Source organism: Choristoneura fumiferana, chromosome 6, assembly GCF_025370935.1.
Source record: "Choristoneura fumiferana chromosome 6, NRCan_CFum_1, whole genome shotgun sequence".
Taxonomy (NCBI): Eukaryota; Metazoa; Arthropoda; class Insecta; order Lepidoptera; family Tortricidae; genus Choristoneura; species Choristoneura fumiferana.
In genome coordinates this window covers 16392124-16416380 of record NC_133477.1, presented here as the reverse complement: position 1 = coordinate 16416380, position 24257 = coordinate 16392124, and the positions used below count along the sequence as shown (strand labels likewise).

The window sequence follows — 24257 nt, the reverse complement described above, 5'->3', positions numbered from 1 at the left end:
TTGGCAACCGGTCGCTTTAGGTTAGCAACCACTACTGCCAATGACTCCTGACAGCAGCACAAGTATAAATCGTGTTTTGACGCCCTTTTTGTCTCACCCGTTTGCTCAGTATGTGTGATCAAGGCATTAAGAATTACTGGTGCACCAGCACTTGAATTAGCAATTATATATCAATAGAAGGTAGTTATGTGCTAACATACAGGGTGGAAAGTTCAGATGGGGCAGCAGCACTGGCTTGACACAATTTTTTTTTTTTAATTTAGTTAAAATGTTTAGTTTTTAGTTGTCTACATACTGTTTAATTTTCTTTAATCCTTTATGCTTATTCATATTCATAAAAAAACAACATGCAAAAGTTTGACTGCAAATTAGTACCCTACTAACTATATGGAAAAAGTTTTCTTTGATTTATGGGTGTTCTAGTACTCTAACCTTAGTTGGTCTCAAAAAGTGTTTTAATCCTTGATAGAAATGGGCATGATTGGCATTAAAAAGAAAAAGTCAAATCTGTTGATTTTCTCGCTGACTGTACATTTCATCAAAATCTGGGAATGTCGATTGTCATCAGTTCATCACTCAAAAAGTTAGTAAAGGTTGCTAAGAGCATTTTCGCATAGCAGCAAGAGATCTAGTAGCAGCCCTTGCTGCCCCCTCTCAACTTTCCACCCTGTATAAAGTGTTCTTAGCCCTTTCAAACCCAGCCGTTGCAATTGTGCGGGTTAATTACATTTGAATTGAATTTGACATGGATTGTACATAAGGTCCACTGTCATAACTCTTGCATTTGAATTTTGAACTTGACATGAATTTTACATAAAGTCCACTGTTGTATTCTTTTCATACTTGACTGGGTTCGAAAGGGTTAGTTTATTGAAGTTTATTTAGCAGTATGATAAAGGGTACTAAACATATTTTTGTTATGTTAGGTTCAATTAATATAAATATAGTTTGTCAAATATCAATCACAAAGATTGGAAGGAGATTGTTTACCATGAAGGAGCATTCGTTTGGAAGAAACAGTACAAAAGTAATATGTTTTTGACAATGTAAGACCGAAATTAAATAAATTTCAATAATACGCTTGGGTACTTCAACAATTACACATTACGTACGCAATGAGCGAAAATAACTGATATCATCCCAACGCTTCATCCAGCATACTAGTTATACCTAATGCTACGGACATAAATTTAAACGTATCAATTTAAAAATGACGTCAGTATATGTATGAAGTATGAACGAAGTGTATAGCTACACATTGTGACTACATGAAAAAATAGTAACAAACGCAATAAACTTACCCGTCACCGACCACAACGCATTTGATCGCCTGCATTTTCGCTTAAACCGGAACGAGAGAACTAATAAACCACAATTACACAAGCGATCTCCCCAATTCCTTCTCTCAGCACAGCACTAAATTACCACGTTCCGATGCAATCAATACACAATGACACACAATCAACACTCGTAGTAACGAAAAGCACAGTTTTTAGATAACAATATTAATTTCATATCTCCAAACGAGCGATAAGAACAATTTTGTTCACGAAACGAAACCACCATTCACCGAAGACGTTTCGTTCGCTCGCCGTCAACGACAACGAAACGAACGGGCAACGGCATTAAAATATTGTTGCCATGCGAGAACATAAATTACCCTGTTAATTTCTCCCTATAGTCAATCAAAATCAAAATATACTTTATTTGCTAGAATACAGTCAAGCGGATGTATCAGGATGTGTCAGTGTAGAACAAATTTGGTAACACCACTTGCAAATTCATAAAATATGACAATGTTTAATAATTTTGTGAGATAGTGGGTAGGCGATTCGATTTGTAGCATTCGAATATGGCGGATGTAGACGATATGTAATTTTGGTATTTCTGATTCTTTGACTAGTTGAAGTATAATTTTGATAGTGTTTTATGCGGCAATCAACCTTAACAGTGAACAGTGATCACAAAATTCTGTATTGCTCTCGTGTCTGTCATTTTTTAATGCGCAAGTTGTCTCCGCGTGGTTTCTGGAATTTTGCTATACAGTTGCAAAAACTACAATCACCGTACAACGTGCATAAGAAGAATATATTTATCTTTAATATAACTGACATTGGCCCAAGCCTTAAGGCCGCCATTAAGGGGAATAATAATAATAGTGGGTAGGCTTATGCCATAACAAATGAATGAGCAGAGAAGATGTATTATTAGTTTTATATAAGTAGAAAAATCCCTTCCTAGTACACGTTTATGGTCCTCAGGAAATATGAATGTCTCTAGTTCCAGAAGTTTAAACTGCACGTTGACAGTCAGTCAGTTATGACTGTTTGATTGAATTGAACACCAACACATAGTAAGCACTATAGAAAACACAGCAGGGCTACTACGAAACTCGGAACTCGAAGTTCGTGTCGTGCGGTCCCTCTGACACTAATACTATTTAATACGAGAGCGAGAGGGACGGTACGATACGAACTTCGAGTTTGGAGTTTCGTAGTAGATTGTCAATGAAATATTATTACCCTCATATCATTTCAAATCTTTTGTGTGGCCACACTAGAAGCATAGACTTTTTTTTTACACTTGCTTAAGACAAAAGTCCGACATTGTACGTTAATGCGAATAATTTGTATTTTATAAATTGTATTTGTGTATATCCAATATTGAGGATTAAAGGCACGAAAAATATAAAATAGAAATAAAAGAGAAAATAAAGTAGGGCTTAAAACCGGTATTTTTTCACGCCAGGTGCAGCATTAATGCGCATTCTCGTTTACTCCGATTAGTCTAGTCTATGGTTTCAATGCTATGGCGGCGGTCGCAACGGTAGTTGCGCGGTATTGCGTGATACTGTCGAGTGTTGTTTAACTATGGCTAAAGGTGATAAAGAGCTCGAAAAACCTATTGTTAATAATGAATTACCTAACCCAGAGTGTCGTAGTGCGGATCAGGAGGACTCTGAATCCACGCAAGAACAACCCCTTGACATCGGAGAGCATTATTTGGTGCGGCGTTCGGATGAGTCATGGCACCCGGCAGAGATAATCCAAACGCGATACAATGCTGCAGATTCCGGCTTCGAATACTATGTGCACTATGTGGGCTACGACCGGAGGCTGGACGAGTGGGTTTCCCGCCACCGCGTCATGTCGGACAGGTTTGACATGTGCGAGCAGTCCAATAACAACTTAAATTCAGACCACCTGCTCACTGATAAGTCCGGCCGTAAGATAACGCGGAACCAAAAACGTAAACATGACGAGATCAACCACGTTCAAAAGTCCTACGCAGAAATGGATCCCACAACAGCGGCGCTTGAAAAGGAGCATGAAGCAATCACTAAAGTCAAATACATCGATAAAATTCAAATAGGAAAATATGAGATCGATACTTGGTATTTCAGCCCCTACCCAGACGAATATGGAAAACAGTCTAAGCTATGGATATGCGAATATTGCCTGAAGTACATGAGAATGGAAAAAACATACAGGTATCATTTGAGTGAGTGCACAGCAAGACAACCACAGGGCAGTGAAATATATAGAAAAGGCACCATTGCTATATTCGAGGCAGATGGGAAAGAACACAAGATTTATTGCCAAAATCTGTGTTTACTAGCAAAGTTATTTTTAGACCATAAAACATTATATTTTGATATAGAACAGTTCTTATTCTACATTCTATGTGAAGTTGACAAGCAGGGTGCTCACTTGGTTGGATATTTTTCCAAAGAAAAGGATTCTCCTGAAGGTAATAATGTTGCATGTATACTTACACTCCCGCCATATCAGAGACAAGGCTACGGAAAGCTCCTTATTGCATTCAGTTACGAGCTTTCAAGGCTAGAACAAGTCGTAGGTAGTCCCGAGAAGCCTCTATCAGACCTTGGTAAGCTTAGCTACAGATCTTACTGGTCATATGTATTGCTAGAGGTTTTAAGTGCAAGCCGCGGCACTTTGAGCATCAAGGATCTGAGTCAGATGACTGGGATATCTCAGACAGACATTATATCAACTCTACAGTCCATGAATATGGTGAAATACTGGAAAGGCCAACATGTTATTTGCGTTACACCTAAGATAGTGGCAGAGCAGCTTGCAAGCTCACATTTCAAGAAGCCTCGATTGACAGTTGATCCATCTGCCTTGAGATGGACTCCTCCTAATAAGCAAGGGCATTCTGCTAAAGCCAAGAAGTAGTACAGGCTTACAGGCAGGGCCTAGAGAAGTTAAAACTGTTGGCTACTATCAAAAGAATTCTCTAGGTACGGGCCTGTTGAAACATGGTTTAATTTGCAGTGTGGACTCATCTAGAGTATTATTATCTATAGTTTGTGTTTATGATAATTATGTGGTTATGTCAAGTTATTATTGCACTGCATTTGTTTATAGCATTGATAAAATCCATGTGGATTAATGTATTATAGTTAATTGATTCCATTTAAAGATATTGAAGGGGCAATTGAAAATCCAAAAAAAAATATAGTGTGTAGCTTGTTTAGATAGAATCATACAATATGTAAAAAGAATGTTAATTATTATTATTATATAAGTATTGTCTTGATTCTAATTCCACTCCGATTTTTGTGTATATTATTGATATTCAATTGATAATCTACCAGTATTGGTGTAAAATCAAAAATTCAGTGTAAAAGCAAAGGGTTTATGTAGTTCAAATCAAACCTAAAGATAGTTATGCAGGTATTGATTTTAATGCCCATTTTATGTCTAATTGTATTTTAATTTAAAATTACCACCTTTGAATCTTATTGCTCTGTCTTTTAAAATATGATGTACTTGTTCACAACAAATTAGACAATATAAGTTCTGTACATACATCATTAGAACCCAGTTTAGGCCTGCACGATAAATTGTGCAAGTTGCAATACATTGCACTTCTTGATTGATCACTTCAAAATTGTTTACTTTTCGGCCTTTCAATGTATACAAGTTGCACTTTTCGGGAAGATTAAATTCCTACCAGCACCATCTTCAGCTTAAATATGAGAGATTGGATTGTGTTGGGGGAAAATTAGCCTACTATTTTGTATTAGCAAGAATGAAACTCCCTAGTAAATAGTAATAGCCAAGCTTATTACATTAAAAACTTTGGCACTTAGTGCATTTTTAAATTTATTGTATAGACCAGTAATACCCAGATCTGTGTAAAGCTGCTTTTACATCTCATTCAGTTCCTTTTTGTACTGGTACCTAATAGTGATACTAATCTTAAGTTAGTTAAGGTTTTTTTTTTGACAGATCGCATAGTTTGTAAGCTTAAATGTTAAGTTAATTTCGACATGTACAAAACTGATAGCAGAAACTTATGTATGGGTTGATTTTGTAATTAATTTTCGAGTCACAATTTAATTCAATGTGATTGATAACTTGAGTAAGAAGGCAACAATGGTGAAAATCTATCAATATTTTGCCTTTTTTGATTGTTGTTATGCTCAGTATCAGGCTTAGATGTCCAGGTGTGCCACCTTATTAAGGTTAAAACACTACAGTGCTGGTTTTCATTACTTTTGTGCAGTGACAGTCACATTTTTTTGTGTTTGTGATGCGGCACCTATATCATCGCAAACCTGGATTGTTGATGCACTAGCCACTGTTCACAATTAAGCCAAGTTATACATATTCGAAGTAAAATTTTGTCATTACTCATTAATACACCAGCACATCATTATACCGTCAAATTACGAACAATGGTAAGTGGCTCAACAATCCTTGTTCGTGACTGTACTTCTTGATTTTGACAGACAGTGGGCAGCAATGGTGGAGTTCAAAAAGTATGTTGTCCACACTCCATACAAAAACGATTATTAAAAAAGTTCCACTTTTTTTTTTTTTTTTTTATTCAACTGGATGGCAAACGAGCAAGTGGGTTTCCTGATGGTAAGAGATCACCACCGCCCATAAACATCTGCAGCACCAGGGGTATTGCTGACGCGTTGCCAACCTAGAGGCCTAAGATGGGATACCTCACGTGCCGGTAATTTCACCGGCTGTCTTACTCTCCACGCCGAAATGCAACAACTTTGACCTTTGAGAAAAAACAATAGAACTGTGTTAATTGTCTGTTATATTTTCAACTACCAATCTTAAATAATGTCCAACTTTTTGAACTCCATTCGAACGCATAAACTAGCAAAACAACAAGAACTTGATCGCAAAAACTTAGTAATTATTATAGCTTATGGTACCACAACGACCTTGGTAACGTAAAACGTATTTATGCTAATTTAGAGCCCTATTAGAGAAGCCGTTTAAGGTGAATGACTCGTTACGTCGATGTTAAAACAGGGATGGGGAAATAGCTGCCCGCGGGCCAAGACCGGCCCGCGATCAAAACCCGTCATTTATGTAAGTTAAATCGGCCCGCGATAAACAATATTCAAATATATCATATATCAGAGAGCAGGTATTTTCTTCACTGAATCTTCGAAAAAAAAATTAAGAAACAGGATGTCAGACCATCATCTCGAGTGTGTTTTTGTGTTTTACGAGTTTCTTCAAGTAACTTGGAGCCTAATTTCGACGCTTTGATTAGTGAACAGTCAAAACTTCATCTTTCACACAGACCCAGCACATCAAAACAATAAATTTATTATAGATACCTAAATGATATTTTTGTTGTTACTTGATTAGAATTAAATTTAGTCAATAAATGCTCCCTGGCCCGAGGAAATTTTGTAATTATTGTATATGGCCCATCTCTTAATCTATTTCCCCATCTCTGCTTTTAAATATCCCGTGTCTGCGTGAGATGGCAAGATAATATTGCGTCATTGTTGAAGTTGGATCCACATCTCTGATTGGCGGGCTTTAAATTTCAAGTTGATTAACTTTTAACCATTCATTTTTTGCTCTGTTTAGATCAAACTTAATTACAAAGATTATTCCATGGTCTATAAAGTTATTTTTAATCTTAATCTGTCTGTTAGGTACTTACACCATAATGTTAGAATAATTTATCACACGATGGAAAGGAACTGTATTTAAGGAAATTTCAGTGTTTGCCAGATAAATCTCTAAAATAAATTTGGTTTTTGTGATAATTTGATAAAGGCGCTTTTTGCCAAATTTGCTGATTAGAATATCGCGAGTGCAGACTAAGCATTCCGATTTTCGAACTTCGTGATGTGCCGTCCTGCTCACGCTAATAGTATTTAACGGGAGTGTGAGAGAAACGATACGATGCGAACTTCGGATTTCGGAGTAGCCATCCTGGATTTCCAGTTGTACCTACCGGATTTTTGGTAAATAAGTGCCAGAGGCCATATTGTCTAAGCCTATGGCATTCTGACTCACAATCACTCACCATTTTCTTTCCGTCAACGGTACAGAGAGACTACCTACTACGAAATTCGAAGTTCGAATTATACCGTCCCACTGACGCAAACATTATTTAATACGAGAGTGAGAGGTATGGTACGATACGAACTTCGAATTTCGTAGTAGCCTTTCAGGACGGGGGTAGAAAGAGATATGTAAGACGGTATGACTTTTCTCGAACAATTTATTTTAGCTAGTATAAAATGTAATTAGCTTTTAGTCCTTGAGTAGTGTATGTATCTTGTAATGTAAGCAATGTGTGTATCTTCTGTTCAATTTGTCATAGTCCAGCCGCTAAACAAATTTAAAAGATCTTCCCATTGCAGTTTTCGATTCTGTGAATCATTAGTTTTCACTATTATTTGTGATAATTCTTTATTGTAAGAAAAAGTGTCGGAGGTTCGTAAAATAAAAAAAGTAAATCTTAAATCAGTATTTTTTTCTGAATCATCCAACTTCTCCATCCTTATTTCCGACCGATAATTATAGGGCAGGGTATAACGTTACCAGACGTCCCGTTGTGAACGGGACTGTCCCTTTTTTTGAAGAGTCCCGGTGTCCCCAAAATGAAAACCGGGTCGCGAATTTGTCCCGTTTTCAAAAATCGCGCGAAAATTCATTTCTAAAGGCGATGTTGATAACTATGTAAGTAAGGTGAACAAAACAAAACGTGCCAAGAGTTTCATTGTTACTTAAAAGCATCACCAGCTGTGTTGAAACAAATCTGTTCCTCTGATAAATATAAATTAAACATTTTGAATATATTTTTTTAAGTTGTTATATAATAACCGTTGACTTTTTCTAAATAAATGACTAAAAAGTGTTTTAGGGTTCCATCTTTGGGTTCTATAGCCAAAAACGGAACCCTTATAGTTTCGCTATGTCTGTCTGTCAGAGACTATCAATGCTAGAAAGCCGTAATTTTGCACGAAGATATATGTAAACTATGCCGACAAAATGGTATAATAAAAAAATAACATTTTTTTTAGAGTACCTCCCATAGACGTAAAGTGGGAGTGATTTTTTTTTCTCATCCAACCTTGTAGTGTGGGGATTCGTTGGATAGGTCTTTTAAAACCATTAGAAGGTTGCGTTTCGATTCAGTGATTTGTTTGCAAAATATTCAACTTTAAAGCGCAAATATTCATTAAAATCGAGCCCCCCCTTTAAATCTAAACCGGTGGGTGGAAAAATTTGAAAAAAAAATCAGGATGGTAGTAAGTATATCAAACTTGCAAGGAAAACTATAACGGTTAAGTTTGCTTGAGAATTATTAGTAGTTTAAGAGTAAATAGCAGCCTAATGTACAAAATATACCTAAACTTGGAATATTCGTATGCTGCCACTGTTTGCGTACGTTTTCGAATCAAGTTGGCTATTGCAGGGCACATGAATGGGCGGACAATCGTAGGTAGCCCTCTCGTCCAATAGTTCAGCAATCTGTGTAGCCGAAATCGGCAAGGAGCTATAATATATGGGGCAGGGATATTAAAATAATAACACACGTGCACAATATCTATCGCATTCCAATTTATTTTTCATTTTATTTACCATTTATTTCATATGCACATTACTGAACACTTACATTTTAACGTAAAGAAGAACACAGTTCAAATTATTAATATCGCCTGAAACGTTTTGTGCGTTGTTATAAACAAGATTGAAGAAAAAGTAAACCACCAGATTGTTTACATAACTTACAGGTTCATTCACCTAAACTTCAATTTGATCACTAGTCAGGTAGTCAGGGGTCATTTTTCGATGATCCCGGTGACAATTGTACCTACTTAAATGTTTATTAAATTTTAATAACGATTTACATTATGTCACGGGGCCATCCTAAAAAGACTAATGTAAAAGTATTGACCAACACTCACGTTTGGTCAAAGTTTTCAAACACATTTCGAATAAAGGTTCACGATATGTGCCAACTCAAGAAATTAATGGTAAGGTGTACCTTATCGCAGTCTAGTCTAACGCAATCAATCAAAGCTTATCAATTTAGGTCAAAAATAAACATAAATTATCAACACCGTAACAAATTTATCATTATAACGCCGAGGGCAATGTCCTGGTAGTCTGGCTTTTTGCGAGTTGGTACAATCTTCTTGAAAATGTATAATATAATACAAGTGCTTGACACGGATGCTGCTGCTCATTCTAATATTTTGCAATGAAGCAGCACGGTTCGGCAGTACATAAACAAATAAAGTGCTTTGCCACAATCACAGGACTTAATGAGGCACTGCCATTGACGACTACCGAGAAGCGACTAGAAAGATAATAGCCGTGCGAATGCTGGGCAAACGACACAACTTTAGGTCAGGTCTCGGTTAATAGATAAGTAATACGTAGCAAGGCAATTGCATTTTCAGCCGTGAAAGTGATTACAAAACCAGTTAATACCCTTAAATTGACAAAATTGAAAAAAGTTCATGATTCAAGCCTCGTCGGTACCTTATATTCCAAAAAAATCTACATTAAAAAATACAAAAAGATAGTCCTGAATGATGGGTCTCGCGTGGCACACTGCCAATTTAAGGGTTAATAATCGGGTTCATTCATACTGACTCATATTGAACGATGCCGTTCAATAGCTGCGAAAACCCAAAACCCATAGGAAGAAATGCTTGAAAATGCAAATGAACCGATTGCACTTTATTTCTATGTCTTTCGCTTTATCAAGATTTTCTATTTCCCATCTCCGTCGATATTAATAATTAAAAAGTGGTTACAACAATTTGGATTAACTTGAAAGTAAACTAGTACAGGTCTTTGGTTATGCTTAGAATAAACCAAGAAATGCTTATTTAGATATTCATCATTAGATTTTGATATCTACAGACATTTAAATAGATTAAAGCATTTCTCAGCTTATTACGTTGCCTTTGGTAACTACGTGTTAACTTCATTTAAAGAATAAATAATAAGTGAAAGTAAACATTTATACATTAACTACCTTAATTTTAAAGCTCATCTCTCGTAAAATGACTTTACATCGTCTCGCTTCAGTGAACCAAGGCGATGCGAGGCCGATTAGGAGGTGACAACCTTAAGTACTCACCAAACACTGAACGTTTTAGCGTTAATATTCAACACTTATTACAATAATATTTTTTTGTTTTATTAAATCGTTTAATAGTTTTTTTATCGTCAAAACATACCTAACTTGTGTTACATACATAAGTATCTACAGCTAGGTTTAAACTGCCTATGCGTTTACAGAGTAGGTACGGAAGGTTTACAATAAGCAAGTACTCTAAACATTATCAATCATTTATATTTTAAACAGGGCTTTTGTTAGAATGCTTTTCAAAGGTTTATGACTTAGTCAAAATCTGATACAGTAGCCTTATTTTTTTAAAGTAGGTAGTAAAAACCATATTCTAATAAAAATTGGTAGTTGCAAAGATGCAGAAATACGTAAGTAATCTTAAATTAAAAGCATTTTAAAAACTTTTGACACCATGAAATTGTCATTGAAACAGTGACGTTCTAATTTCATGAGCGCCGGCAGCATATATTCAGGGGGAAGCATTTATACAGTTTATTCTGTATCTTAAGGGGCTGTTTCACCATCCATTGATTAGCGTTAACTTAGCGTTAAATGTGATTCCGTGTGTAATAGACGGCTATTCGAACAAAAAAAATAAAGACGGCATAGAGACTAATCAAAGGATGGTGAAACAGCCCCTAAGTCTTGTACTGTATTTCCTTTTTATACCAAGGATGTGCAACTGCACCCCTTACTCCTCTATCCCGTGGCTGTAATTGTTTTTGACAGTGAAGCAAGACATTTGTAAAGTCTTCTTGGTGTTACATATTTTAAATGACTAGCTTTTGAGGGTAGAAAACGAAAATCAAGTTGCAAAGCTTTATCACACGATGGAATAAAATCAACCGAGGGCATTTATATCTGTGTGATACAACAGTTACCCTGTGCCTGTTACCCGTGTAGTATCGGGTTAGAATTACACTTCTCCAATTCATCCGTGGATGTGGTAAGAGGCGACTGAGGATATAGGTTAAGGTATACCGTAGGCGACAGGCTAGCAACCTGTCACTATTGTTCAGTTTTTTGTCAAACTTAAAACCTAAAATTGGCTCCGAAGCGGTAACGTTTCGTGTGCTCTGCCTACCCCATTTGGGAATACAGGCGTGATGTTTGTGTGTGTGATACAACAGTTTTAAAAATTTGTACTTACTTTCGGTTATATCAGTGGGATTTAAAATTTCAGACACGGGTAGTTTAAAATCCTTTGCATGACAGGCAATTAGCCATACAAATGTAGCTTTTTTGTAGGTTGATTAGGTACCGGCTAATTACCAGTTAAATTATGTACTTTATCAATGCGTCAAATAAGTACATCATGTGATAACTCCTTTATTTTAACTGAATTTCATTTTGTCATTTTCCCTATTCTTTCTCAATCGCAAGCAGGCTAAGTTCCTCAAGACATCCTGCAACTCTGCTTTAATTATTTTAGTACAATATTTCAAAACCGAAATTCGAATGCAAGTGTTTTCTGACGTTTAACATTGCAGTCCAAGAATTGGAAGGATATCAGTGAATGAAACTAGGGCCTAATGCAAAACACCCGAGTTCAAAAATGAAAGAAAATCTAACGTGCTGAAAAATAGCTTGCGAGTTATCAAAGTAACATCATTTTTTGGCAGTTTTTATGAGTGACCTTCGCTTTGACTGAATTTTTGAGCACTAAACCCTTCAAAATCCTCTTTGCTCTTACCCCTTCTTGGAATGACGATACTAACTTACGCCCTTATAAACTGACTGATATGAATATGATTAAAACTATACATAGATTAGATGTACTCATTCCCAATGAAGCTAAGCGACTTACCCTTATCAATAACTGCTGAAACCGTACAATGTAATCGAGAGTACACCCAAACTATAAAATGACGACTTTATATTTAATTGCTAAAAAGTTTTTACAACAGTGCAAGCTATGGAAGTGATAAAATAGCCGTCGACTCACTTAACACCACTCTTTGAAGAAAAAAATAACGCTTTTTCTTCTTACATTTGGGCTAAGAGTTTAAGCAGTAGAATCTATGGAGGGAGTCGCTAGTTTTTAATAATAAATTCGAACCTCCTCGATTCGTAACTCGACCTACGCGAACTGGGATGGTTAAGCCACTTTACCCCCGTTCGTAATTTGGCCGTGTAATGCTATTCTGGTTCAAGACAATATTTACTAACACACTAGTTTAACTAAGTTATATATAGTAATATAGTGGAACAATCACAGTTCGCGATGATATATGTGAATTTTGATGTACATATGTTATTGTAGTTAGTGTAATTTTGCGACGATTCCCTCGATACTTGCAATAATAACTCTTACAGAAATATGTCGAAGAATTAAGTTTTAATTTTAATTTCTAGTTTAGGTAAGCTAAGTAAGCCGACGACGCTACAATGACAGTTATGATCATAATTCTGGAAAACGGTTTTGTACTTCATTTTAGACCTTTGCTAACCTGTCTTTTGACCTTATTTCGGTTATATTTTCTGCTCTGTTGTGTTAAGTGACTAATATTGGAAGTATAAAAATACCGGTGTAAGTTCAGTCAGATCTTTTTCATGCGTAACATTGAGACACCAATATCAATTGCCCACTTTAAATATATTATACGATTGCATCCTTCATGTTAGCCAGTACTTAGCGGATATTTCAGAGTTTATTTCTAATTTTTATTCTTGTCTCAGCATGTCCATTTTCTACTGAATCAAACTGAAATATAAGGCCGAGCTTACAGCGGTATACTAGTACATATACAATGTTCTCATTTCTCTAACTTACTCTTTCGTTTATAATATACTCAGCGGCACAAAATTTGGCCCACTCTCCATACAAAATTACCTATTCTTGCATACATTTGAGGACCAGATTTTTTTGCCGCTCAGTATATTAACACCAGAACGATGATGCACAATTGCCTACTTTCAAAACACTACTGAGATAGCATTAATCCTAAAATATCATTTAAAAAAATACTATGTATTCGAATTAAGCGCTTAATATTTTATATGTATATTATAATACTGTATGCATTAGATCGTTATATTTTTTTATTAAAATTAGTCAATGGGTTAAATAAATGCCTTGATGTCATGACAAAAAGTTAGCATTGTTGCTAATTAAAAAGGTATACCTACTTGTAGATTTTTTGATTAGTTTTCGGGTAAACAGATATGCCATTTTTATTTTGCTTTTTTTTTTTTCGTTTTTGAATATTGATGCATGTAGTAAAGAAAAACCTATGTCATTGTCATTACGGTCGCAGAGCTGACTCTATTGTACGTGAAAATTGTTGTAATGAATGCAATGAGACGTTGATGTGTCCACAGTAGAGAGATCTTTCGGAATATTGTATTCAATATTCATAATTACAGAAAATACGACTGTAATTGTCGATTACCCCTAAATTACATTTACATTTGAAATTTATTATATTCCAATTAAACTTTTCCGATGACAAGGTAGCTACATGTTACGTGACATACTTATTCCTACAAATTTCTTAATTTATCAAGACAAATATGGCATATAATGTAATATCTTATCGAGCTTAAAGACATGGCACGATGAAAATAGCGAAAATGTAAATTAGGTGCTTTAGAAAAAAATAAAATAATATCACAATAAGCTAGTTATGAATCAGAGAAATGACTCTAATGTGCAATAAAACATTGAAAATCAAGAGACAATGATATCTTGAATACCACGGTGACCTCCGTACACATGATTAGAGCCGATTGAAAACAATATGGCTTCAACAATTGTAATAAAACTAAGTCATTTCCCATTAGAACCGATTCTCATCGTCAATTATCACTAGCTGGGTATATCTCTTTTGATAGGTATTCCAGTAAGTTATTTACACATATATGTATAGGGTATTTTACAATAGATAAATAATAGGTTAATATTGTCGTACATACACATACCTACAAGCAGGTACTGTGAAGCGATACACGATTAACATTTATGAGGTTTCTTTAAAATTATACTTAAATAAAATTATAAATATATAAAAATAATGTCGTTAAAATATTCGAGAACATCGAAAATACTAAGGTTCATTCAATAAACTCTAGGCTTAACTTAAACAAAAACAATGGACGTTTAAATGATTCTTGACATCATAGTAAGTAATAGTGACTTATATTATATAACATATTGAAGCATAAAATAATCTGCAATACGAAACCATACCTAGAGAGATTAAATAATTTATCTTCTTGTGCTTTTTTTCAAGCTATAACGTGGCGATTCATTTTTGGATAATTAAATAAGTAAATTTTTTCAAGTCTATATAAGATAAGATAATCCATCCTAAATTCTTGTACATACACGTCTAAACCAGATTCAGTCGGCAGTGGCGTGTATAGATGCAAACAATTAACTTGGCAGGCACTAATCCAAGTAATAAAACGTCCGATAACTTTATAGTTCAGGGATACATAAAATGTTTTTAATCAACATCTTGTCACAACAAAGTTTGTCATAGACTAAAGAAATACACTGAACTAAGTTACCTCCCTAGATCTGAATATAATAGCATCCATACCGTAAATACTCAAGTAGATAAATTAAAACAAGTTGTTAGCTAAACTTCGTCCGTGTATGCCCTGAAACCTAAAAACTTTAAATCTGACAAATTAACTAATATAAAAAAGGACATTTATCTGTTACATTTTTGCCAGTGCAAGTTCAAGTTATTGGATAAAAACATACCTACCTGATAATTTTTTGATGACCATATAAATCGTCACTACTCTAAGAAAAGCTCGTATCTCAACACCGAAAATCTTGATAAATTAACTTTACTTGGTCTACTTAAAGATTCGGTTTAGTTTACACATTGGTTTGAGATACGTGAACGTGTGAGTAGTGACTAAATACTGGCATAAACCAGTCAAATTACTAAGCCATTTTATTATACAAGTGCTGATTTCAGACATATTCAATAACATAGTATAAGGGGGTGTTACAAAGTAATTATTACTTACTGATGCATTGTCAAAATAAAATAAAGGGTGTAAGTGAATCGAAGCACCCCTTCTTGAATTTAGTAGGTTGGGGCTGTGTAGTCCATGTTTCCTGGAAATGAAAAGCGTTGCGTTAATAAAAAGAACTGTCAGTGTCATTTTGGGCTATTTCCAGTTGTCCGCATCTGTTCTCACTGAGTACGATTTGGATTTTTTCCCCAATTGTTTCCATTTATCCGCAAATATTATAAATATTCAAGTTAAGAGAAAATTTTGCCAGTATTGCCAGTGCCACAATTGGAAATAGTACGTCATTTTCAGTAGATTAGGAGCGGCAAAGGAGCTCAGAAATGTGGACACAACTTCGTTGTTATTTTTAGTTTCACCGCCTTAATATTAGATGACTGCTGACAACAGCTAAATGATATTTTGTCGTATTTTTTTATAGTTGTGTGGTTGTAGTTAAGCACGAGGAACTTAGCAGAGATAATTAAAAAAAGTGTAATACGTTAAAGTAGGTAATAAAAAGCCCTCCCGTGTCGAACTAATGTCCGCAGAATAATCACGATGGCGAATAACATAATAAAAGGCTCGTGTTTCACCACGAATTACCTGATGATGGTAAGTGAAAATGTGGTCTTAATGAAATTGACGTGTCACTGCCACTGATGCCAAAAAAATGGCATGTAAATTCCTCGTATTCTTACAAGGTCTAGAGTATTAAATTAAGAACATTTTTGTAACAAACGTCAACTCTTCTTAAATGATATTTATTAAGCTTCTGGCTCTTACGACTTCAAACTATGGTAACTTAACTAGTACCCTATACTAAATAAGTGCTTTACTAAAGTATGAGCATGATGACGTCTGTGTACTCAATGTGTCACAGTGCGGGTTGACTAAAGAGTTTCTAAAATCCGCCAAAATGCGGTGCCAAGGGCGGCATATATTCTGTTCCTAGCTTGTTGTTGCTGTGTGTTTTGGTGTTGTAGTGTGTGGTTACCTTGATCGCGCTGCGAGAAAGGTGGCTCGCTGTAAGCCGGCTGTGGGTCCGGCGCGCCGGGGTAGGCCGGGAAGCCGCCGGGGCTGCCGACGGCCCCTTCCACCTCGTAAGCCGGCGCGAATGCAGAATCCGCGCCGAGCCGGAAGCGCTGGAAGGCGAAGAACGCGCAGCCGACCTGGGTGGAAAAAGCTTTTTTATACTATACTTTACCAGCGGCTTTGCTCGCGTTAACCTTTAAGTCTGGCAATTAAAGTTTTTCGTGATCGTGGTAATCTTTACGTTGTATGAATGTAGACCGACCGTGGAAAATTTCCACTTCCAGCTAGGCTTAAGTCTTTAGGGATTTTGCAAGCAAAACATCTCAGTTCCCTGGGAATATCCTGGCTATCAATCTCTTTAAGGGATAAGTTAGCTTTTCTTTGCACATGTATCTGTACGTTTCTCAATTGTGTTGTTTATTTGCTTTTGTAAAATAAACAGTTTACATACATATCGGAATAAAAAGTAGGTTTAAATTAGTATTATTTCGGAGATCTCGTTAATCCTACTAATATCATAAATGCGAAAGTTTGTGAGTGCGTATGTTTGTTACTCCTTCACGCTGAAACGGCTGGACGGATTTGGGTGAAATTTGGTATGTAGATAGGTGGACATCTGGAATAAAGAATAGGCTACTTTTTATTCCGCTATTCCCACGGGATAGGGATAAAATCTCGAAAAAACAACCTCTGGCTTAGAGTCATAAAATTTGACATGATTGTTTTTAATGTAACGTCAATGAAAACTACGATTTAATTTTCGGGAATTCTTTATTTATTTATGTATTTGGGCACAAATAAGTCGCGGGTAAACACTAGTCTACATTAACAATTTCAACCAAATCTTAGAACATTTTAGTGTTTGTTACTCAAACACACACACACACAGACACATAAACTTGCGTAATTATTCTATCGTGTTGGATAATGCTTCGCGGATATTATAGCGATAATTTTTCATATCTAGGCATGCCTAACATAGCATAGCTTTTCTCTCCTCGCTGATTGTACTCTTCTCCTACTGTTTCAAAAAGAAAAAATCCGCTGAGCGCTTGTGGTACTTACCCAAGCGAAAATGGAGAAGAAACAGAACGCGATAGCACCCTGCATGTTGTTAGCGGTGCCTGGAGGCGCGGGCACGGTCTTACCCCACGCGTTAGCGAGATAGCAGAAACCCACGAAGTAAAGGAAGGCCCAGAATGCTGGAATGACAGAAGACGATTTAAGAGCGTCTATACCTGCTAAGCTGGCAACGTTGCATTTTTGTTAGTTTTTCTCGATTATTCCATAAAAATTGAATGAAAATTAAAAATGTGGTCCGATAGAACTCTTCTTAATATATCAGTTAATGTGTCTACTCCAATAATTATTCGTGATAGACTTTTATTTTCTTTAAAAACCGTTAATAAACATTTGTTCGTTTTTAAAGAATATAAAAGTCTATCACGAATCGATTATCAGACCACATTTTTAATTTTCAGCAGGTATAAATAAACGCTCTTAAGAAAATATTATGGGATTATTAGGTTAGGGATGTCAAATGTCGGTACTCTCAGAGCTTAGAGGCAAAACAAGAGAGACGTATGCTATGGTGCCTTCGCCATTTTTGCATACCTATATAAACTTTCTTTTATTTTGTACTATAAAAAGTTTAAATACCGACATACATACACTTTGGTAGGCTGCGTAGAGAACCCCTATGTAAACCTTTTGCTTTGGTGTCGGCTCGATACCAATCGAAAATGCAGCGAAATATAATTTATCAGTACCTAACTACGAGTAACTAACTATGTGGTCATTAATTCAGTCAAACTCAGACATTATTTGTTTATTGAATATTTTTTAAAATACCTCTTTTATTTCTTTGGTTTTACTTTGCTTTCGAGCTTTGAACTAAGTATGTCTACGCTAGAGTAGATACGCCCACGAAAACGCTTCTTTATTTTAACATTATGATCACAAGGAATCAATAACTCTGGCGCCTTCATTCCAAACATATAGAAAAAAAAAAACAATACACCGCCCATTACCTTAAAAGCCCGTTACTTGATATTTTTGATTGATGTCCAAAGATAAAGGCATGTTTACTGATCTCACTTCACGCATCAGTGTTTACAAGGGTGATATAGAACTATAGTAACGGTAATAGCTATCGTCTAATATTAGCTAGGAGTATCACGTTCTAACAACTGCTACCAGGTTTCACTGATCAGTTAATTTTTTCAATAAAAAAAAAACTAGGATCTAGAATAGAGGTTAGAGGGTTCGTAATTAGGCCGTAAAGCTAATCGAGTTTATTAATGAAAATATTTGTAACGTCACGTCTGTGTATTACGTGTTACTCGGTTAAATTATAAACATTGCAAGTAAAACAACGTGGTGTGACTACAAAAAATAGGCTCACGCAACAGGGCGTTGTTTTGTTCCGGAAAGTATTAAAATAAAGCTAATTATCTAATTAGAAATAATGACGTACCAACTATTCTAAAGTAGGTCTATATACATACATAGCAGCTATATCGTCCCCGATTCCCACTGTACCAATAAAACACTTTAAATGAAAATGTTGGCGTCGTAAACTTAGAGAACGAGAACTAATAAAGGTCGTATAGGTATATATATCTCTTCATCGTTTTAGGTGCGTGGGTATGTCCCCGAGTTGCCGATAACATTTTTATGCCCACTGAAAGGGTATAATGGGGACACTGGCGCCCAATATTTGACTTCGCAGACGTTGGCATTTGTTTAAAGTTTGATCCAACGTTGGGACAAATCTTGCAAAGAGGATTCGGGACCTCAATGCGTTGTACAGTGTTCTTCGAGACGTCAATTAACTATACCATACTAGGTAAATAGATACGTCCTTATAATAAAAGTATGGAAATTTGACCTATTCAGTAATGTCGAAGCATGGGTCACTAAAAATAAATCTAAGTTTACAAGTTATAAGATCCCCTGACAACAACAGTCCCTGAAATTTGTCATCCATAATTTTTGACACTCATTTAGGAGGGAGGGGGAGATGCTGGCCATTAGTGACACACATAAAAAAATACTGTTTTATAGCAATAATAAGTGCGACTGTGCGACACGATCTAGGAAATTGGCAAAATTCATCATCATCATATCAGCCGTAGGACGTCTACTATTGGACACAGGCTTCACCCATAAACCTCCAGTTGCTTTGGTTGCAAGCGCCCTGAATCCACTGGTAACCTGCAGCTTTAACCAGGTCATCTGTCCATCTCGTTGGAGAACGTCCTACGCTGCGCTTGCTGATCCGCGGTCTCCATTCTAGAACTTTCGGCCTCAGAGGCCATCTGTTGTCCATGCCATATGGCCAGCCCATTTCAACTACAAGCTAATTCGCTTGGCCGTGACGGTGAGTGACCCTCGATACGCTCAAGATTACTCAAGACATCTGGCATTTGTTCGTGACTTTGCATACCTAAGAAAAAAGTGAATCTCACCCGAGAATCCCAAGTCAGCGAGCACATAATGCTTCCTGGTCTTGACTGACGACATCTGTTCGAACAGGTACTCGCCGACGATGAAGCCGACAGAAGCGATGAATGCGATGACTGATATGCCGACGCCGTAGTTGCACGCGTTTGTGTCGTCGTTGTACGCGCAGTACTCCTTTCCGTCCTTGGTGTACCAGCCCTTAGCCGATATGCAGCCCATAACGATCACGCTGAATAACTGGAGGAATATTTTTACAGTAAATGGGTGAATCAAGCGTTTTGACCAGTTGGTTAAAAAATTCATTACCATCACACATTTGGGATACGTTTCAACCAGGGATTTGCGAGGAATGTGTTTTTCGTGAACCAATAGAAACGCTTCATTTACCTCGCCTCGCTCCGCTTAGCTGTTTCCACCAGAGCGGTGCTGTGCGAGAATAGGTAAATTAAGCGTTTCTATTGGTTCATGAAAAACATATTTCTCGCACATTTCTGGTGGTAATGCAGCCTTATAAGTATAACAGGCACTAGGACAAGTCATAATTTTGATCCAGCTAGATTTAGCAAAGGTATTGTAAGAGTACAGCACGCGCCCGGACTGGCTAGACCCTGATTAAATTCGTGACTCCATCCAGCATCACTTCATGATTTTTTTCAACGGGTTCTACTTACCATATATTTAAGTAAAATAATTCGTAACGGAAGTAGAATTTTTTGAAGTACAATGGTGAAAATTGATACTATCCACACAAAATGTTTATACCAAATGGAAAGCAAAGGAACGCTGTATTTTTTTATTTGTTTTTTTTTTTATAAAGCGCTTATAATGTGCTTTATTACATTACAATCTAGCCTATCTAGGCTAATAAGCAATTTATCTTTAACTTAAACTATCTAATCAGAATTTAATCTAAGAAAATGTCCATTGGCAGTTCTTAGTTCCTTAAGGGGAAGACACTATGAAGGCTGGTTTAAGCAGTGTCTCATTTTTGTCAGTGTCAAAAGGTTTAATCGGCAGATCCTGCGTTTGTCTCAGTAGATGATTAAAAGGACGTTACTGTTACCTCTTTGAAGTTAGATACCTACCACAACATTTTAAGAGTAAGTAACTTACTTTTTGTATTTGTAGATGAATTGTTTGTAGTATTCTTTTTGAGCAAATAGACATCTAAAGCCATTTTTCCAATGATTTATGTTTAATAATCTGAGACTTCTATTGACTTAATAGCAAGGACATTTAATAAAACCAAAGAACAGAGAGTAATTGAGCTACAAGTTCAACAATTATCCAATAAAATTCAATTGACCTTAGAGCTGCATAGATTCCATATTGAGTCCATTGACTTTAAAGGACTAAATTTTACTGAGCAGATCAAATCTAATATTACTTAAATTCTCATAAGGCATATTGATAAAACTATTAAATTAAACAGTTCAACTCACAATTATAAGCCAGCAACGTTAAACTTTGTCAGTGAAACAGTTTAATTTACTTCTTTGATCAAATCTAATTTGTGTTGACTTTGTAGGATATGTGTTTAAATTCATATTAGATAGCACTAAATTAATAAACCTTTAAAAGGCTTGATTAATTACTTGGTTAATCAATAATCAAGTAGCTAATATTGATGTAAACCAGCATATTCCGAATTTATTACTTTGATTTGAAAATAAAACAACATGTTTAATGTCCACATGTACAGAAGTAGTTAACATAAACAAAAAGAACATTAAGGGGCTGTTTCACCATCCATTGATTAGTGTTAACCGACGGTTAAATGTGATGCCATCTCCGTCTATTCGAACAAAATAAATAGAGATGGCATCACACCTAACCGCCAGTTAACACTCAATGGATGGTGAAACAGCCCCTAACTCTCACATTTCATTGTACTGCTATAATAAAAATGTTTGTTTTTATTATGAAATGCTGCAACTACATATTGCCTAACGTTTCTGATGCTCACAATCACAATTAAATGTCAGATTTTGCATACTAAAACTGTCATTTGATTGCAATGACGAGCATCAGAAACGTTAGGCAATACGGCCTCTGGTATTTTATTTCCATAAAAATTATTGCAACTTATCCTTCCGCCAGGGCTGGATATATGGGCCTACATAGGGTGTCTGCCCTGAGAGGCATTTTCAGAGAGTACCAAAATCAACCTCTTTGAAGCCCAGAACTTTATACCCAATTTTTTTATAATTATCCTTATCACTGGAAAAGAGGGGGTGCTGCATTCATGAAGTAGGTATCTGCCACATTCAGCACTGCCTTCCATTGTGGTAATAATTGAGGAAAGATGATATTTAACCAGAGCAGTTAAACACTAGAATATTCACCAATCTACATTAAATAAATGTTTACCAAACTTTATCCATCAGAGCACAATGGTCACAGTTAAGTTAAACCATGACAATAGCCATTATAATGTTGTTTGAGCATGTAGTTTACTTATTCAATACTGATTCAAGGTCAGTCATATGACTACAAACAATGTACTGGAAATGCATTCTGATATTAGTAGTTACATTAATACTAAACTTATCATTATAAATATGTAGAGCAGCCCAATATTGTATTCTGGCTACTTTATAGGTACTTATTGATATTAAAATGAATAGTGCTATCTCGTTTACAAACATGCTCTTAAAAAGTGACAAATTTATTCAAATGAGCGTAGCTGGTTCCAGTTGAATATTTGTTTTAAAATCCAACAGCAAATTTTGCTTCGCAAATTCGCTGTACCTAAATGATTATGATAAAGACTTTAATGCTTGAAAAAGTCGAAATATACGTTTTATTTATTACAATATAGGTGAAACGTAAATGTAACATACCCAACACACCGCCCTCACTATAACAGGGGGTCTCTGAATAAAGGCCTGAGGGTCGAAGGCTCCTCCGGCTTTTCCACCTCCATACGCACCAGTCGTATCCATTTTTGCACTTTTTTCAACTTTCAGTACTCCTACCACCAAACCTCAACGTCCATTAAAAGATCAAAGACAATACGACCTCCGCAAACTCCGAAAACCAATTTGTATTATCGATCGCGCTCACAACATTGAGCAAACGTATGACATAAGAAAAGGAAAATCTACATTTCTGTTCTCTATGGCACACTTGTCTAGTTTTGGCATCGATCTGGTCTGCTCAACGCCCATTGGCTGATGTTTTAGCTGTCAAATTAAACAGCCAATGAGCGGAGGTAATTGAAATTTAAGGAAAACTTTCGGAGTGTAAATCTACAAAGTAATAGAAAACAGTTTCAGTTTTTCCGAAGCATGGAGAAGGCTGTTTTATTAAGTGATTTGTTACCGGTTTTTCAACTTAAATTTTAAAAAAGCTTAAAGCTATTTTTTATTGACAGCTTTTGTACAGTGATTTTAAACATTCAAATAATTGTTAAATTCTTATTACTTGCTTTTAAATAGGTTTCAGATTAGACGTCCAAGTAATCCGCAGAACCAAAACCGCGCTTTACCCCAGCTCTATTGTTCAGCCTGAGAGGTGTACCTTGTTATTTTATTTTTATTACAGTAAGATAAACGTCCGAGTGCTCGACACGCTTATGCCCAGTAGATGCTGGCACCCTGATGTCACCTCTATTGCTAATGACATAAGATTAAAGATGCAAACTAGGTATTGAGACAGTGACGAGCACTCGTACGTTTACCTTACCTACTTTGTTGACATAATACATGGAATAAACACCCAAACTTTCTTTCCTTGTAAATAAATTTGGTTTATTTTTCTGACAAATGTTATTATGTTGGTCTTGATGTTGTTTTGTTGTGTAACGTTATTTTGTTTTGGGGGATTTGCAATATAAGTACCTAAGTACTGCCTAATATCAATAAATGATGAGATGAGACATTAGACTGACTGAGATTTAAAGACGATAGGTATCTGCCGGAGGGGAGGTCTCACACAGGACGACATGTTCGTTAGCTTTTAAACATAGTATAATGCCCAATTTGCAAGAGAAGTTATCGTCGAGAACTTACGCTTATACTTAAACCTTTGAGTATTTAACTTTATAAACCCGACGTTGGTGCTATTTTAAATATATATCTTTTCCTATTATTTTTTCGGGCATGTGCACCTGTGTGATTATGCCAGCCTCATTAAAAGACTCGATGGCTACATTCATCAAACACTTCTATTGCGATGTCCAGATCATCTGGCTGCAAAGGAGCAGGTACTTGATGAACCTGTAAATTCGTACTGCATCTTCCGATACCGGAGAACTCAAAATAATAGGTATTCGCTGCACCATTGAACAGGTTCAAATCACTCAAATACCTCTCACGCCTCTCACGGCTATCCTTAGTCAATACACACCACCAAAAAATGTATTAAGTCCTCAATCTTATTACAATCCGTGC

At 36.0% G+C, this 24257-nt stretch overlaps 3 protein-coding genes across 3 annotated transcripts in view; 1 reads left to right on the top strand and 2 right to left on the bottom strand.

Moving 5' to 3' along the window:
* Nucleotides 1–1621, bottom strand: part of LOC141429199 (ras-related C3 botulinum toxin substrate 1) — a 36878-nt gene extending 35257 nt beyond the window's left edge. The window contains exon 1 of the mRNA XM_074089464.1: nucleotides 1302–1621. Within this exon, the coding sequence (XP_073945565.1) occupies nucleotides 1302–1336 (35 nt within the window). The 5' untranslated portion in view covers nucleotides 1337–1621. The remainder of the gene's footprint in view (nucleotides 1–1301) is intronic.
* Nucleotides 1622–2790: 1169 nt separating this feature from the next.
* On the top strand, nucleotides 2791–7487 carry LOC141429198 (histone acetyltransferase KAT8-like). The gene has a single exon (XM_074089463.1). The coding sequence runs from the start codon at nucleotides 2871–2873 to the stop codon at nucleotides 4197–4199; it is 1329 nt and encodes a 442-aa protein (XP_073945564.1). The 5' UTR covers nucleotides 2791–2870; the 3' UTR covers nucleotides 4200–7487.
* A 1358-nt stretch (nucleotides 7488–8845) lies between these two features.
* Syngr (synaptogyrin) lies at nucleotides 8846–22964 on the bottom strand. The gene is made up of 5 exons (XM_074089462.1): nucleotides 22707–22964; nucleotides 19869–20100; nucleotides 17464–17600; nucleotides 16361–16535; nucleotides 8846–15469 (listed from the first exon to the last, which is right to left on the bottom strand). The coding sequence occupies exons 1-5, from the start codon at nucleotides 22806–22808 to the stop codon at nucleotides 15438–15440; spliced, it is 678 nt and encodes a 225-aa protein (XP_073945563.1). The 5' UTR covers nucleotides 22809–22964; the 3' UTR covers nucleotides 8846–15437.
* Nucleotides 22965–24257: the final 1293 nt, after the last annotated feature.

Excerpts from the sequence above, each read along its gene's own strand:
- LOC141429198 (XM_074089463.1), top strand. The coding sequence starts at position 2,871 with ATGGCTAAAGGTGATAAAGAGCTCGAAAAACCTATTGTTAATAATGAA.
- Syngr (XM_074089462.1), bottom strand. The coding sequence starts at position 22,808 with ATGGATACGACTGGTGCGTATGGAGGTGGAAAAGCCGGAGGAGCCTTC. Across the intron at positions 17,601-19,868 it reads CGCTGACTTGGGATTCTCGG|CATTCTGGGCCTTCCTTTAC; the intron begins GTGAGATTCACT and ends CTGTCATTCCAG. Across the intron at positions 16,536-17,463 it reads TCTTCTCCATTTTCGCTTGG|GTCGGCTGCGCGTTCTTCGC; the intron begins GTAAGTACCACA and ends TTTTCCACCCAG.